The sequence below is a fragment of the Melitaea cinxia genome, chromosome 23 (genome assembly GCF_905220565.1).
Source record: "Melitaea cinxia chromosome 23, ilMelCinx1.1, whole genome shotgun sequence".
In the NCBI taxonomy this organism is placed as follows: Eukaryota; Metazoa; Arthropoda; class Insecta; order Lepidoptera; family Nymphalidae; genus Melitaea; species Melitaea cinxia.
The window spans coordinates 6,243,606-6,258,931 of NC_059416.1; the positions used below are offsets into that span (position 1 = coordinate 6,243,606).

The 15,326-nt window shown below is 32.2% G+C and overlaps 1 protein-coding gene across 1 annotated transcript; it reads left to right on the forward strand.

Moving 5' to 3' along the window:
• Positions 1-277: 277 nt before the first annotated feature.
• On the forward strand, positions 278-4,070 carry LOC123664995 (cell growth-regulating nucleolar protein). Its single transcript, XM_045599358.1, has 2 exons — positions 278-665; positions 2,743-4,070. The coding sequence occupies exons 1-2, from the start codon at positions 538-540 to the stop codon at positions 3,884-3,886; spliced, it is 1,272 nt and encodes a 423-aa protein (XP_045455314.1). The 5' UTR covers positions 278-537; the 3' UTR covers positions 3,887-4,070.
• The last annotated feature ends 11,256 nt before the right edge of the window (positions 4,071-15,326 follow it).

The following is a 15,326-nucleotide window of genomic DNA, read 5'->3' on the forward strand; positions in this document are numbered from 1 at the left end:
ATATCTGTAAATATTTAGTTCTTAAGTTGTGGATTGTAAATATGTATAATTTGTTTCAAAAACAAAAAATAAAAAAAAAATAGCTAAATACAATATTGAAATAAACCAAGGACATTTAAATGCTGATTTTGAGTTATCTTTAATGAAAGGCTCTAAGTTTTGATAAAAAAAAAAAATAGAATAATACCAAATTATTAATTATAATAATATAATTTTTATGCCGAAAAGTGACATGGCTGTACAAATCAAAACCTTAAGCTTTTTTCTAATAGAACGAATACAGGAAAAAAATAATGTGACAGTTGACACTTGAAAAAAATTATTATTTGGTTTCAAAAATTCTGGCGTGTTTTTTTCAACACGTGTGAATAAAAAAATCGAATAAACTGTTAATTGTGATTTAAAAAACTATTACTTACTCTATTTTATGTACATGTTTTTTAGTTGTTGTCCTAAAAAAATTAGGACGTGACGTATTTAAACAAGAAAATAAAATTCTTTTAAATAGTTTTAATTTTTATTTCTAAATCAGTAAATATGGTTGTTTTTACGTGTGGTCATTGCGGGGATTCTGTACAGAAACCTAAGGTCGAAAAACATTATTTAACAAAATGTAGAAATAAGAATCCCAATCTGTCCTGTATGGATTGTTTTAAAGACTTTTTGTAAGTATCTAATTTATTTTCTTTATTCTTATACGTACTCGATGTTAAGATTTTATGATGCTAATAAGAGTATACTGCTATAGATAAGTGGGTAGATTTTGTGGGTAGGTTCATACATAAGTTAACTTGTTGCATTGACATACTTTGAAAATAGTTATATCAATCCCCTAGTATCCCCTAATGTACTGGTTTATAATTTTTGACATAATTATTAAATTCCAATTCTTTAATGCAAAATTTATTTTAAATAAAATGATGTTCTTATATAATGAATAGCTATTTAACCCTTTCACCGCCTGAGTCGGATTTATCCAACAAAATCTTTCGGGCTCATTCCGCCTGAGTTGCATTTATCCGACACAAAACCTGTGTACTATATATTCAATTTCTAAACGTATTATGATGTTTTAGCCTAAAATACATTTTTTTTTCGAAAGTTTATCTATTCAACCTTTTAATTAGTGTTGCAATTCAGATTTACTATATCCAAAAACAAAATAAAATACTATTTCAATTAAGGTAAATTTACTAATATTATCCCGGAGAAAGTATATTGACTTCCAACGCCTATGTCGTATTTATCCGACAGTAGTGATGAGACATAATGTTAGAATTTATAAGATATGGAATATTCATAAACAAAAATATTATATAATATTAAATACCAAGTTATTGAATAAAATAAAGTACATTAAGTATGTAATTGTTATTTAATAACATGTTGTTTTTGCTCTTTGTAAATCTATATTTTGTAAGAAATTAGCGTTTTTATTATTTTGGTACGGACAACCATAAATGCTAATTCCCATCCCTAGACTGAGTCCTTTTCGCCAGTATAGCCAGTACAGAGCCAGCACCTGCGTCGGATAAACACGACGGTTCAAGACGTCACAACTGTATGGAATTTTTCATTAGTGTTGTGCGTGTTTTTGTGATATAGTAGTGAGTTAGTAAGTTTAACGTTCGTGTTTTTAAAATTGGAATGCACCATTATGACTACTAAAGAATTAATATGAATTCTAGAAGGTGATAACGATGACGAATTTGTGTCGGACGAAGAATTTGATATTGACGAAGAGATAATTATATCTTTTATTAAATTGTTTTATTTAAATTTATTGTGCAGTGAGAAACGTTGATTATACGATGACAAAGAACTAATAAATAAAGGTTTAAAGAACTTAATTTCTCATAAGAATTTAACATTCACTTAAAATGAGATAAATTTTAGAAATCAAACAATGCTATTTGTAGGCAATTCAACGTAGAGTAATATTGAATCAGTAGGTTATTTTATTATAAGAAAATCACGATCTGATGATGGGATCCTAGAGAAATCGAGGGAAACTCATAAATCCGCATAACTTTTTACTGGGTGTACCGATTTTGATGATTTTTAATTTAATCGAAAGCCGACGCTTATCATGTGGTCACATTTAAATTTCATCGAGATCTGATTACAACTTTTGAACTTTTGACTATTTTTTATATATATGATATAATTGAAGTCGGTTTTTCTTCGTTTGCCTGCAAATACAATTATAATACGTAATGCTAGTGCAAAAGATTTAACACAAATTAACACAAAATCAAGAGACTTTCAGCCCATATCCATCTCCAGAGTATTAATTTTTTAGGAAGAAATAACAATCAAGACTGATTAAGCATGTTTAAAGACTGATTAATGTATGTTTGAAGATTAATTAATGTGCAGTACTATATACTTAATAAAGAAATTAAACCCTTGATTAAAATTTTGTAATTTTTATTTATTTCATTACTTTGTTTATCGGTAACCTTACTTTAAAACACTATGCAAAATTGTACCTAAAGGTTGCTGGCGCTACAGGCACTTAATTACTACACACAGGAATTATTGCACGGCGGTTAAAGGGTTAATACACGGAAACTTCCTCCACAAAATCTTAATCTTCTTTATATTATTTTATATATTGTATTTAAAAGAAATAATTCAGTAATAGATTTTTAGTAATATTAGATTGAAATATATTAATTAAACATATAAGAAAAATTTGTTCAATCATTAAAAAATGATATGACGGTTCTTTCTTTACAGGGGAGATGATTACGAGAGTCATACTAAATGTATTACTGAAGAAGAACGTTACTCTGGAAAAGGTTTTATTCCCAAAGAGAAAAAAGGTGAAAAGAAACAAAATGCATGGGTAGAAATGTTGCAATCTGTCCTGGATGAACAAAAAAATGCATCTAGAAATGTCTTAAGGATCATTGAGAACATCAGCAAGCATAATAACACACCTAGGAAGAAACCCAAATTCATTAACTTTGTTAAGAATATTTGTGGACATAAAACAAACCCAAAAGATATTGATCAGGCTTGGGATTTGATTTCAGTAAAGTTAGCTGATTTGTCGAATTACAATGCACAGAATAGAAACCAAAACCAGAAGGATAAGACTGATGAAAAGGTGAATGGCTCGGCTATAGAAGATCAAAATGAAGATACTCCCAATGACAAGACTGAAAATAGCAACACTAATCATGAAGAAGATGAGGAAGAACCTGAAGTTAAAGAAGGCGAAAAAAATGAAGAAATCCAAAATGGTGAAACTGAACAAACTAATAAGAAACTATCTAAAAAGCAAAGGAAAGAAGAAAAGAAACGTAAGAAGTATGAAGCAGAATTACTAAGTGCCGAAGCTCCAGAAATTACTCAGGAAGAAGAAGTGCCAAAGAAAGGTAAGAAAAATAAGAATAAAACTGAAAATACAAATAGTCATGATGAAACTAATTGTAAAGATAAAAATAAGAAGAGGAAGAGGCAAGACACTGCAAATACTGTAGATTTGGTAGCAGCTGTAAATGGTGCTGAGGTTGAAAATTTATCTGAAAAAGCAAAAGCTATTAAAAAAAAGTTGAAAATGGAAGGTGAAATTGATGTTGCCGAAGGAGTTGAGAGTGTTTGCCTTCATGATCAAAATGTCGCCAAGAGCGAAAAAGAAGTGGCAGATAATAACGGAAAATTTAACTGGCACGCAGTTATTATGTCAGTTTTAAAAAAGAAAGGCAATGAGCTTCCATTCAAGCGCCTACAGAAAAAAGTTTTATCTGAGTATTCAGAATTTTCAGGGTGTGAAGTGGATGACAGAATTGCGGATAAATTTATAAAAAAGCTTAAGAGCGCACCAAATGTTAGGGTTGACAAAAACAGAGTCTTGCTACTAGAAGATGAAGAATAAGTTCTTTTTATACATTTTTTTTATACAAGTATGTCAGCCAACAAGCTTACGGGTCACCTGATGGTAAGCGATTACTTAGCATATAGACAAACAACTGCAACAACAGACGCATCGCAAGTGCGTTGCTAATCCTACCCCCAATCCCCTCAGGAGCTCTGGCTACCTTGCTAACCACAGGAACACAATACGCTTATACAAAGCGGTATTATTTAGCTGTGATTTTCTGAAAGGTTGTTGTAATTCCCCAGTCGGGCTTCTTCAGATTTTGAGTAGGATATATCTTGATGTGTACTACTTCAGTGATACATAATATATATGTACAATGTTCATAGAACTATATTATTATAAAATTTTACAAGTTGACATTCTAGTGACTGAGGCCTAAAAGGCATTTGTGGTAAATATTATGCAATTTCTTTCACTGCCTGAAAGTAAAATATCCTTGTGTAGATTAAGCTAACATTTTATTGAATGTAATTCATATTATTATGTAATAGTCTGTATTTGTATGACCTATGAATTAAAATAAAACACATTCTAGACCATGAATTTGACTTTTATTTTAGTTGAATTTCTTTTTTCTTTTTAGTGTTCTCAAATCTCAATCTTTTTTTTTATACTACTAGGTCGATAAACAATGACTCACCTTAAGTTAATCGATTACCACTCCCCAGTCCCCCAGGAGCTCTGGTCACCTTACCACAGGAACACAATGCTTGAAAGCAATATTATTTAGCTGTGATCTTGTGGAAGGTTCGGGGTACTTCCCCAGTCGAGCTGTTCCAGATTTTGAACAGTATATAGGGTTTCCCAGAATTGGTAAATAATGCTCCATGTGCGTGTGCGGAGGGGTAGGTGGGTTACAACAACAAAAAAAAAAAAAGATCTCAAACAGGTCTATTCCATTTAAATATTAAAGATATAAAGTAGATAATATGGTACTGTTTTAGAATCCTTACGAAGTAGGCTATTTTTTTTAAGTGGTTGGCTAACACAACTCCGATACTTTTTTTTACACCACAGGTTAGCAACTTAGCAGTTAAGTAAATTTCAAAAATAAAATTTATGTTTAGTGACTTCTTGTAAATTACTCTTCTAAGTAGTTGAGTTTTTTTAAACATAATTTAGGAATAGCATTATTAGAGAACAAATGTTATTAGAGAGCAATGTTATGCCCACAAATGTGAGAAAAACTGGGATTTTTCTAAATTTTCCAAAAAATGACATGACCGCAAACTTTTTGAGACACGATTTTTTTCCCTCTCCGCACATACACGTGCAGGACTATCCACCAATTCTGAGAAATTCTGTTTATCCAGCTGTGCACTACCTTAGTGAAGACACAGTAACAAAATTATTTTCTTGTTTTTTTTTTTCATTTTACTATATCTTAATTGAAACAGTAGTTTTTTTTTTCATAAAAGCATATTATTTCCAGATAATCCTAAAGGTCATACAGTAGAAGTGAAACTTCTGAAAAGTAGCCTACGAGAGATTTTTTTTCACCGACAATATACTTAACTTACTACTACTACTACTTACTAACTAACTTAATTACTTATACTTTGTATTCTATAATTTTCTCCTATACATTTATGCGTTCGTTTCTTTGTCGTCAGTTCGATAACTCCGTGTTGCTCTATGTTTGTCGTGATGCATTTTCGTATTATTGAGTTTCAAATAACAATAAATATAAATAAGTTTCACTTCAAAATATATAAACTCGTAACGAAAAATAGCAGCATTTTTAAATTGGATATAATTTTTAGGAATTGGCGGTAAAATAAAACACTCAGTGGAGCAACCTGGAGAAGAATTTTTCCTTAACTGTAGGACATTTAGTGACCCTTTTTTGTTCAAGCTAGGTACTGTACTTTTACTGCACTACTCACTATACACCTACACGATATTTTTGATGTGAAAAACTAAATGATATTCGAATATTTATTTACGATGTTCGATATTTTTGAAGTGAAAAACTAAATGATATTTTCTAAATGATATTTTTAAAGTTTTTCTTCTTATTTTTTTTTCTATCCTATACAAAAAATAACAACTTGTCGCAGCACGTCATGAATAAATAGGGTATCACTGAAAATCAGTGTTGGGTTCTCAAACCAAATTTTAAGCTGAGCGATATACCTTTTTGGGGTACAACACATAGACATTATTTACATATTGTTATTATTATTATTTATTATTTTAGGCACCAATAAGAGAATTTTTTTGGAGTTTTTTGGAGTTTATTGGAGTTTAGTCCTTAAGAATCGATTTTCATATAAAGCTCTCGGTATGAAAAAAAATATGAGGAGTTAATCTACTGAACGAATGACCTCGTTACGTATTTGTTAACACCATCTATCAGAACCCAATAGGGTTCCGATAGACGGCGTTATTTGGTTCGTTTATTTACCATTTGAAATGGTATTAATCTTTTTCTTAGACTAGTAGTAAGCCTTTTTTGTGCCTATTTGGACAGGCGATCTGAAGGAGTAAACTCCAGTCACAAACACTTTTTTTAACCGACTTCAAAAAAAGGAGGAGGTTACTCAATTCGACCGTATATATATATATTTTTTTTACTTTATATAGAGGAGGAAATAATTAAATTGAATATCAAAAAATGCTAAAATTAAAATAAAAAATAAGAATTAGAAAGCTAATAGTTTTAATTACACAAATAGTAATAATAATAAATATATTAATTATTTAAATTAAATAATTAATACTTATTAGATGTCTTTATCCTTAAAATTACGAATGCTATCAGTATCAGTGCTAGCCATTATAAAATAATATTTTTTTTAAAGATAAGTAAGTTCAGCTATTGATGGCGTCCATAAGCTATAGTTTACACATACTAGTTTGCAACATTTGTAGTATATAATATCCCTATAAAAAATCATAGTTATAACATATATAGCTAATAACATTATAGGTACATATGAATGACAAGTAGTTAAAGTCTGATATTCTTACATAATCGTCTATAAAATATATACCAACAAATTTCCATTATCGTACCCATGTCACTCATGTTACGTTTACGTTAAAATTGTTTTTTTATTTATAATATATACTATAGCCTAAGGGCAAAGGATGGGTTAATTGAAAACAAACAGAAACTATTTTCGTTCAATAACTCCAGATTTATGCATATACAAAAGTAGCCTTTATATCTAATAAATACCTATTACTTAAGTGTTTACTTATTTACTTTTAAACATTTTTGAATATCATATCAAAAATTGATCGTTTCAGCGGGGATCGAACGTGCGTCTCCCTGACCGTGCTCTAGCCAATTAAGCTATGGAACGATGTACCCGTTAGATCGAAATTTTTGATATGATGATTTTATTTGCTGTTTAAGCGAACCGTGGCGCCGTCTATAGTGAGTTCTTTACAGAAACCCGTAACTATTCAAAGTTTCATATTACAATGAAAATCTTTGACAGGAGACGACACCATGCTATTTTTAATATGTACGATTTTTATTTTTGTGTTACCCACACATTAGAAATTCTAAACATTTTTGAATATCATATCAAAAATTGACCGCTCCAGCGGGGATCGAACCCGCGTCTCCGACTGACCGTGTCGGCGCTCTAGCCAATTAAGCTATGGAACGATGTACCCACTAGATCGAAATTTTTGATATGATGATTTTTATATTCGGTTTAAGCGAACCGTGGCGCCGTCTATAGTGAGTTCTTGACAGAAACAAGTTTTATTGATTAGACGAAGGTTCTCCTGAACACATTTTTTTAACAGCTCACAAAATGTCCTCACTATATAATTTTCTTACGCCTGTTATCCCACGCCCTACTGATTTTAAATTTGTGCCATCCTTTGTACATACACCATTTGTTGATACTTTGTGTGCTTTTATATATATACTAGCTGTGCCCGCGGCTTCGCCCGCGTTGAAAACAGTTTGTCACAAAGTTTTCCCGGCAAACTTCCAGTGAAACTCTCATCAAAATCGGCTTAGCCGTTCCGTAAACCTTCCTCTTGAAGCCCTCTCTCCATTGGTGAAATCGCATCAAAATCCGTTCTGTAGATTTGGTGGGAATCGATCACATACGCTTTTTATAATACACTAACTGTTGCCCGCGACTACGTCCGCGTGGTTATAAAGATATGCATTACTATTAAGCTGCTTAACGCAAATTATTTTTTTATTTCAGTCACTTGAAATGCTTATCACTCTGAGTAACTTTTTCAAACGCACAATTTAGTATAATTTAATAGTTATTTTTATAAAACCTCTCTATACACCTCATTTTTAGTTTTATTTTCAGGCTGCAGTATAAATAGCCTTTCAGGCGAACTTATAGCTGCTGTATATGTTTCATACAAACTATCAACCCCAATTAAACCTCCTTAGCGGTGGAATATCGCAAAATTCGTTCTTAGGGGACGTCTACTAACTATAATCTACCTTCCTGCCAAATTTCATCTTTGTCCATCTTGGATGGATGGACCATCCAGAGGTTTTTGAGTTCTTGTGATGAGTGAGTCAGTGACCTTTCTCTTTTATATATATAGATTACGATGTATTATTTCGATACTTCATCACCATCTGTGGTGGCTTGAAAACTAAAATTACTCAATTGAAATTAAATTTACTTACCTGTGAGTACGATGTAATTATCCTAGTCGAAACTTGGCTTTCTTCTGCTGTTTTTGACTCTGAAATAAAGACCGATAGCTACTTAATGTTCCGTCGAGACAGAAATCTTAATCTCACGGATAAAAAAGGAGGTGGAGGCCTGTTGATTTTAGTTAAAAAAAACATTAATGTACTAAGAAGGTTTGACCTTGAGGCTAATAATATAGAGGAAATTTACTTACATTTCCCTTGCTACTCTGACTTACTTTTGTGCGCATGCTACATACCACCAGCATCCAAAAGCACTATGTTTGATAGGTTTTTCTGTAAACTGCATGATGTTTATTTGAATGGACATTTTTCAAATTTGATGATAATAGGAGACTTTAATCTACCTTACCTTAAATGGCTGTCTGATTGTCCGTCACCACACCCAGTTGTGTCCGATACTGACATATCCAAATTATTAACTTACACTATGGCCTTATTAAACTTGCATCAATTTAATACTATTCTAAATGAGAACAGCAGAACACTAGATCTCGTTTTTAGTACCAGCAGACACATAACTGTTAACACTGCAGAAGATCCGCTACTCAACCTTGTTCCTCACCACCCTCCACTCGAAATATTACATTCAGCGTGCAATAGGGAACCTCATATGTCAACCTTCAACGACCACAAAATTAAGAGAAACTTCTTTAAGGCTGACTACGAACTCATTAACAAGGATCTTTGTAATATAAACTGGACATCGGAACTCGCCAATCTGTCTCCCGAATTAGCTGTTGACAAATTTTACAATCTCTTAAATGACATAATTGAGAAACATGTGCCCCAGACAAAATCAAAACCCCCTCGCTATCCGAACTGGTTTTCTAAAAGTTTAATTTCTACACTTAGGCGAAAAACTAAGGTATGGATGCGTTGGAAAACTTACGGTTCATTAAGAGATTATCAAGAATTTGATTTACTGCGGAAGCGAGTCAAACTACTAATTAGGAACTGCTACAATCTATATATTGAAAATATAGAAAAGTCTCTTAAAGACAATATAAAGTTGTTTTGGAAATACACCTCTGATTTAAAGGAAACTAACTCAGGATATCCAAAAACCATGAAACTTAACAATTGTACATCTAGTAATCCAAGCATAATTTGTAGTATGTTTTCTCAATATTTTCAATCAGTTTTTGAGCCGGTAAATCTAGAAGCTTACAAAATTTCTGACACACTAGATACTAATGAGACCCTCATATGTTTGAATCAACTTTATCTACCTCAACTTGACATTTATAAAGCACTAAAAGATATAGATCCTAGCAAAGGGCCTGGCCCCGATAACATAGCACCTATATTCTTAAAAAGAGTTAGTAAAAATGTCTCTTTTCCGCTTGAAATGATTTTTAATAACTGCCTCAGAAAAGGTGTATTTCCAAGCCAATGGAAAAGGGTTTTTATAACGCCTATATTTAAATCGGGTTCGAAAAATGAAATACCAAATTATCGGCCAATATCCATCCTATCAACTATTCCGAAGGTGTTTGAGAAACTAGTTCACAATTTCATATCATCGAAGCTTAAGCATACTATTATCGAGGAGCAGCACGGATTCGTTAGGGGGCGATCTACCTTGTCAAATCTATTAGTTTTCACAAATTACATATTTAAAAATTTAGACAAAAAGGGCCAAGTTGAAGCTATATACACTGATTATAAAAAAGCGTTTGACAAGGTGGATCATCTTTTGCTCTTAAGAAAGTTATCGTACAATGGCATTAAAGGTAATCTCCTTCGGTGGCTCTCTTCGTACTTAGAAAATCGTACCCAGGTTGTCGTCATGAATGGATACGCATCTTCTCCTGCACTTGTGACATCCGGTATCCCACAGGGATCGATATTGGGTCCATTACTATTCACTTTATTTATTAATGACATCTCGCCTTGCTTTAAACATTCAAAGTTTCTTTTATACGCAGACGATTTAAAAATATACTCCACCGTAACAAACAATAATGATATCTGTTTGATGCAGGAAGACTTGGATAGACTAAATGAATACTGTAGAGCCAATAAACTATTTTTAGCCTATAGCAAGTGCAAACATATTCGATTTTCAAGAAATAAAAACATAATACCATCCACCTTTTTGCTGGGAGATCATATGCTCGATACTGAACCGTCGATTCGTGACTTAGGTGTTTATCTGGATACAAAGCTTACGCTTGATACACACATTGATCATATAATAAAAAAATCTTACCGCATGTTAGGTTTTATCTGCCGCATCACGAAATCTTTTAAGCGAGAAGAAACATTTATGTGTCTTTACAAAAGTTTAGTGCGCTCACAACTTGAGTATTTATCCCCCATTTGGAACCCATACTACGATACATACAAAAATCGCCTAGAACTTGTACAAAAAAAGTTTTTACGTATCCTCAACTACCGTATTCATTCCCCAAGGTGCTCTTATGATGAATTATTAGATAGATACAGCATGATTTCTCTTAGCGATAGACGTTCGATGGCTGATGCACTTACCCTCAGACATATTTGCATGGGTGAAATAAACGCACCACAACTTCTTGCAGAACTGTATTTTCGAGCTCCAGCTAAACCAACTCGGTCTAAAAACCTTTTCCATATAGAATTAACTAGAACAAATATAGGTCAACGCGCGCCACTTTACAGAATGTGTGTCCTACACAATAGTTTATTTAATGATATAGACATGTTCTCGTGCTCCCGGCATCTTTTTAAAACTAAAGTTAGGAAGCTATTTAGTTAGATCAATTAGTTGCCTTGGTGTTTTCATTAGCTCTAGACTATAATAGTAAAAACTAATCATCATTACTGTCCTTGCTGTAAATCTTATCCCTATGTTCTTAGTGAGACATAGAGGGGACAATTTGTATCTATTTTTTTTCTGTTTTATGCTACGCTGTTATTCTGTAATTGTTTCTGTACCGTTCTCCAAATAAATAAATAAATAAATCTATAGAGCATACATTTTAAATTTCAAGTTTCTTATCTTAATAACATAGGACTTTCATACAAATATACAAACTTCCAACCCCCGTTTTATCACCTTAAGGGTCGAGTTTCGTAAAATCCGTTCTCAGCAGATTTTTACGCCCTATAAGGAACCTGCTTGCCTAATTTCAAGTTTGTATCTGTTATAGTTTCGGAGATTTCGTGATGAGTGAGTCAACCTACCATACCCCGTTTAAACCCCAAAAGGGAGTTGATTTCTAAAGATAAATTATTTGAACACTTTCTCACTATATACTATAGAGCATACATTTTAAATTTCAAGTCTCTTGCTTCAAAAACATAGGACTTTCATACAAACTTCCAACCCCCGTTTTATCCTCTTAGGGGTCGAGTTTCGTAAAATCCGTTCTTAGCGGATGTCTACGCTCTATAAGGAACCTATCTGCCAAATTTCAAGTTTCTAGGTGTTATAGTTTCGGAGATTTCATGATGAATGACCTTTCGCTTTTATATATATTATAGATTATAGATATTATAGATAAACAAGTTAATAGTATGAAGTTATAATGAGCATATAAGGCATAATTGTATAGCCTCTATATTATATAACCTACTAGCTGACTCAGCAAACGTTGTCTTGCCGCTAAACGCTATTTAAAAATAGGGGTTGGTGGTAGAAGGGTGAAAATCTGGGGTTGTATGTATTTTTCAACGCCAAATCACAATAAAATAAAAATAAATATTTTATCTAAAAATTTAAATATAACATTTAGGGGTGGACTACCCTTAACATATAGGGGGGATGACAAATAGATGTTCGATTCTTAGACCTACCCCATATGCGCACAAAATTTCATGAGAATCGGTCAAGCCGTTTCGGAGGAGTTTAACTACAAACACCGCGACACGAGAATTTTATATACTAGATAATGTAGAAATAATAAATTAATATAATTATATAGTAGTTTACTAAACATATTAATGTTATTATTTATTTGCTGGTGCCGCTGTTGTTCGCATGGTACCGTCAAAGGCAGCCACTGAAAATCAGCGTGTGAAATTTGGGAGACTTATTACGGTCCTTGTATTTCAGTAGATGCTGAGTGGCCTTCCTTTTTGTGGCGGTACACTGATGAACAGGCAAACATAATATTAGCAGATGAATATTCTGTTTTTTCTATTATTATAATTTTCTTTATATTATTATAAGCCGGTTACTATTACATTTATTTGTACATTATTAATAATGAAATGCTATATTTTGTTTTTAATTTCTTTTTTTGTGTCATATTGTTAGTTGTGTGTTTATTAGAAGCAGTGTGAGTATGTCTCAAATATGTAAACGTATTTTCACTTCGTTAATCAATATTAATACAGAGTTATAATTGTTAAAAATTGGGTAAGTTATACGGAGAAATAAAACATTGTATACGTTGAATATCATGGGTGATAAGAAACTTCTAAAAGAATCTTGTCACCACCGTATTTTGATAATGATTCAACAAGAAAAAAAATTGTAGTTAAAATTCCTTATAATATCTTAAGTAATTGTATCACATAAATTGTAATTTTAGTAACTAATTTGTTTGAAGAAGTAACTCAAGATTAAAGTCATGTAATAATATGAAATCATTTTTCATATACGGCTTTTTGCATGATTTATACTGCAATAACCTCCTATTTATTTTATTATCCGTTCTCATGTAATATATTTTCGTCGTTTTAACAGAATTAAAGTGCTCGAGAATAGAAAAATGCAATAACCAGATTATGAAACTGGCGAATAAAAATGTATTTTTCATTAGGTGTCTAAAGCCCCTAAAACTTATATCACTGAAAGTCAGTATTGTACACAGAATAATTTAAATTGGCTGGAAACAGTGAACAAACCGTTGTCTACCACAGTAGGTATGAACCTACTGCGACGTTATCTAACCGATGTGGTTGCGGGATAACGTGATAAATTCCACGTGGACGCGCCGGTTTAAATTATAGGAATTTTATAATTTTTCGAGGTAATAAATTTTAATAATTGTTGTAAGTATATTACTTATAAATCACCATTTACATATAAATAATTCCTAAATTAAGTACCTAATTCGATAATAATGATATAGCTAATATGCATGTCAATTATAAATTAAATTATTAAATTTAAATTAAATTAATTAATTAAATTAAAATAAAAGTTACAAAAAAATTACAAATCCTTCAGTAGTTCAATAGTCACATAAAATTATTGTACTCAACAAATTACTAACTATTTAGAATAATGCAATAGCATGGGATGCACCTACGCTTGATATATCATGTGTTTATATCCCAATGACTTCGTATGTAATACACCGGACAATGTAAATCACCTGAAAATAGGGCAGTAAAACTTTTGCATTCGGCTAAGTAAATCCGCTTCACGTAACCTGAACAATGCGGTTTCAGGGATGAAGCGATAAATTTACAAAATGGGATTTTTAAACTTATTCCTTGGATAGAATCGCGTTCAACTAGGGATTTAAAGTGGAAAATTTATTAAACTATACAGGTTAAAGAATTGCAGTTTATCGATAAGTTGTTTAACATTAAGAAATACGATCTATAAAATATGGAATAAAAGGTTATTATATTAGATAGCAAGGAATTAAAGTTAAAAATATAATTATTTATAGTACGATTTTTTTTATAATTTTTGAACACTTTATTTTACATATAAATATAAACATATATTTATATACTTTTGGAGTTTATTTGAGTTTATTCCTTAAGAATCGATTTTCATACATATAAGGTGACATGAAAAAAAAAATAAGGCTCCTGGTATGAAAAAAAAATGAGGAGTAAAATCTACTGAATGAATGACCTCGTTACGTTTCTCGTACGACGACGTTTTTTTTTTATTTTGCTAGATCGGCGAACAAGCGTATGAGATGGTAAGAGATTGTCGTAGCTCATTAACACCAAAAGCATCGCAAGCGCGTTGCCGAACCCATCCCTAATTTCCCCCAGGAGCTCTGGCCACCTAACTAACCACAACACAGGAACACAACAATGCCTGAAAACAGTGTTATTTAGCTGTGATCTTCTGTAAGGTCAAGGTACCCCACTCGGGCTGCTCTATCACCAAATAACACCATCTCTCGGTACCCTATTGAGGATTATTGGAGGGGGGGGGGGGTTATGGATTAGTTTATTTACCATTTGATATGGTGTTCATCTTTTTCTTAGACTAGTAAGCCTTTTTTGTGCCTATTTAGACAATCGATCTGAAGGAGTAAATTCCAGTCGTGCGTCGGAGTTGACATACACACTTTTTTATAATTTAGAAGGTATATAAAAAACTTTCTTTGATATATTTTGTAAAATAACCTGAAAGGTCCTGTGCAAAATTGAACAGATAGTGTAAGAATATCGCTTCAGCCTGTAATATCCCACTGTTGGGCATAGGCCTCTTTTCCCATGTAGGAGAAGGATCAGAGCTTAATCCAACACGCTGCTCCATTGCGGGTTGGCGGATATATTCCCTACTATGAGTAACGATCGCTATCAGGTGTACATGATAACAACCGGGACCGACAGCTTAACGTGCTCTCCGAGGCACGGTGGGGAGACCCACAAGGACTACTACTAGTGTAAGAATATATATTTAATGAATAGATTACTTATTTCAGTTAAAAATATTTAAAAATACATTAATAACTAGAAAACATAAATATTTGTTTTATATTATTCTCGTAATAAAAATGAATCTATAATTGCTTTATAATTGTGATAAAATCCATCCAGTATTACATAACGTATAATGATAGACAAGCAGTCAAACGTACTCTAAAAAAT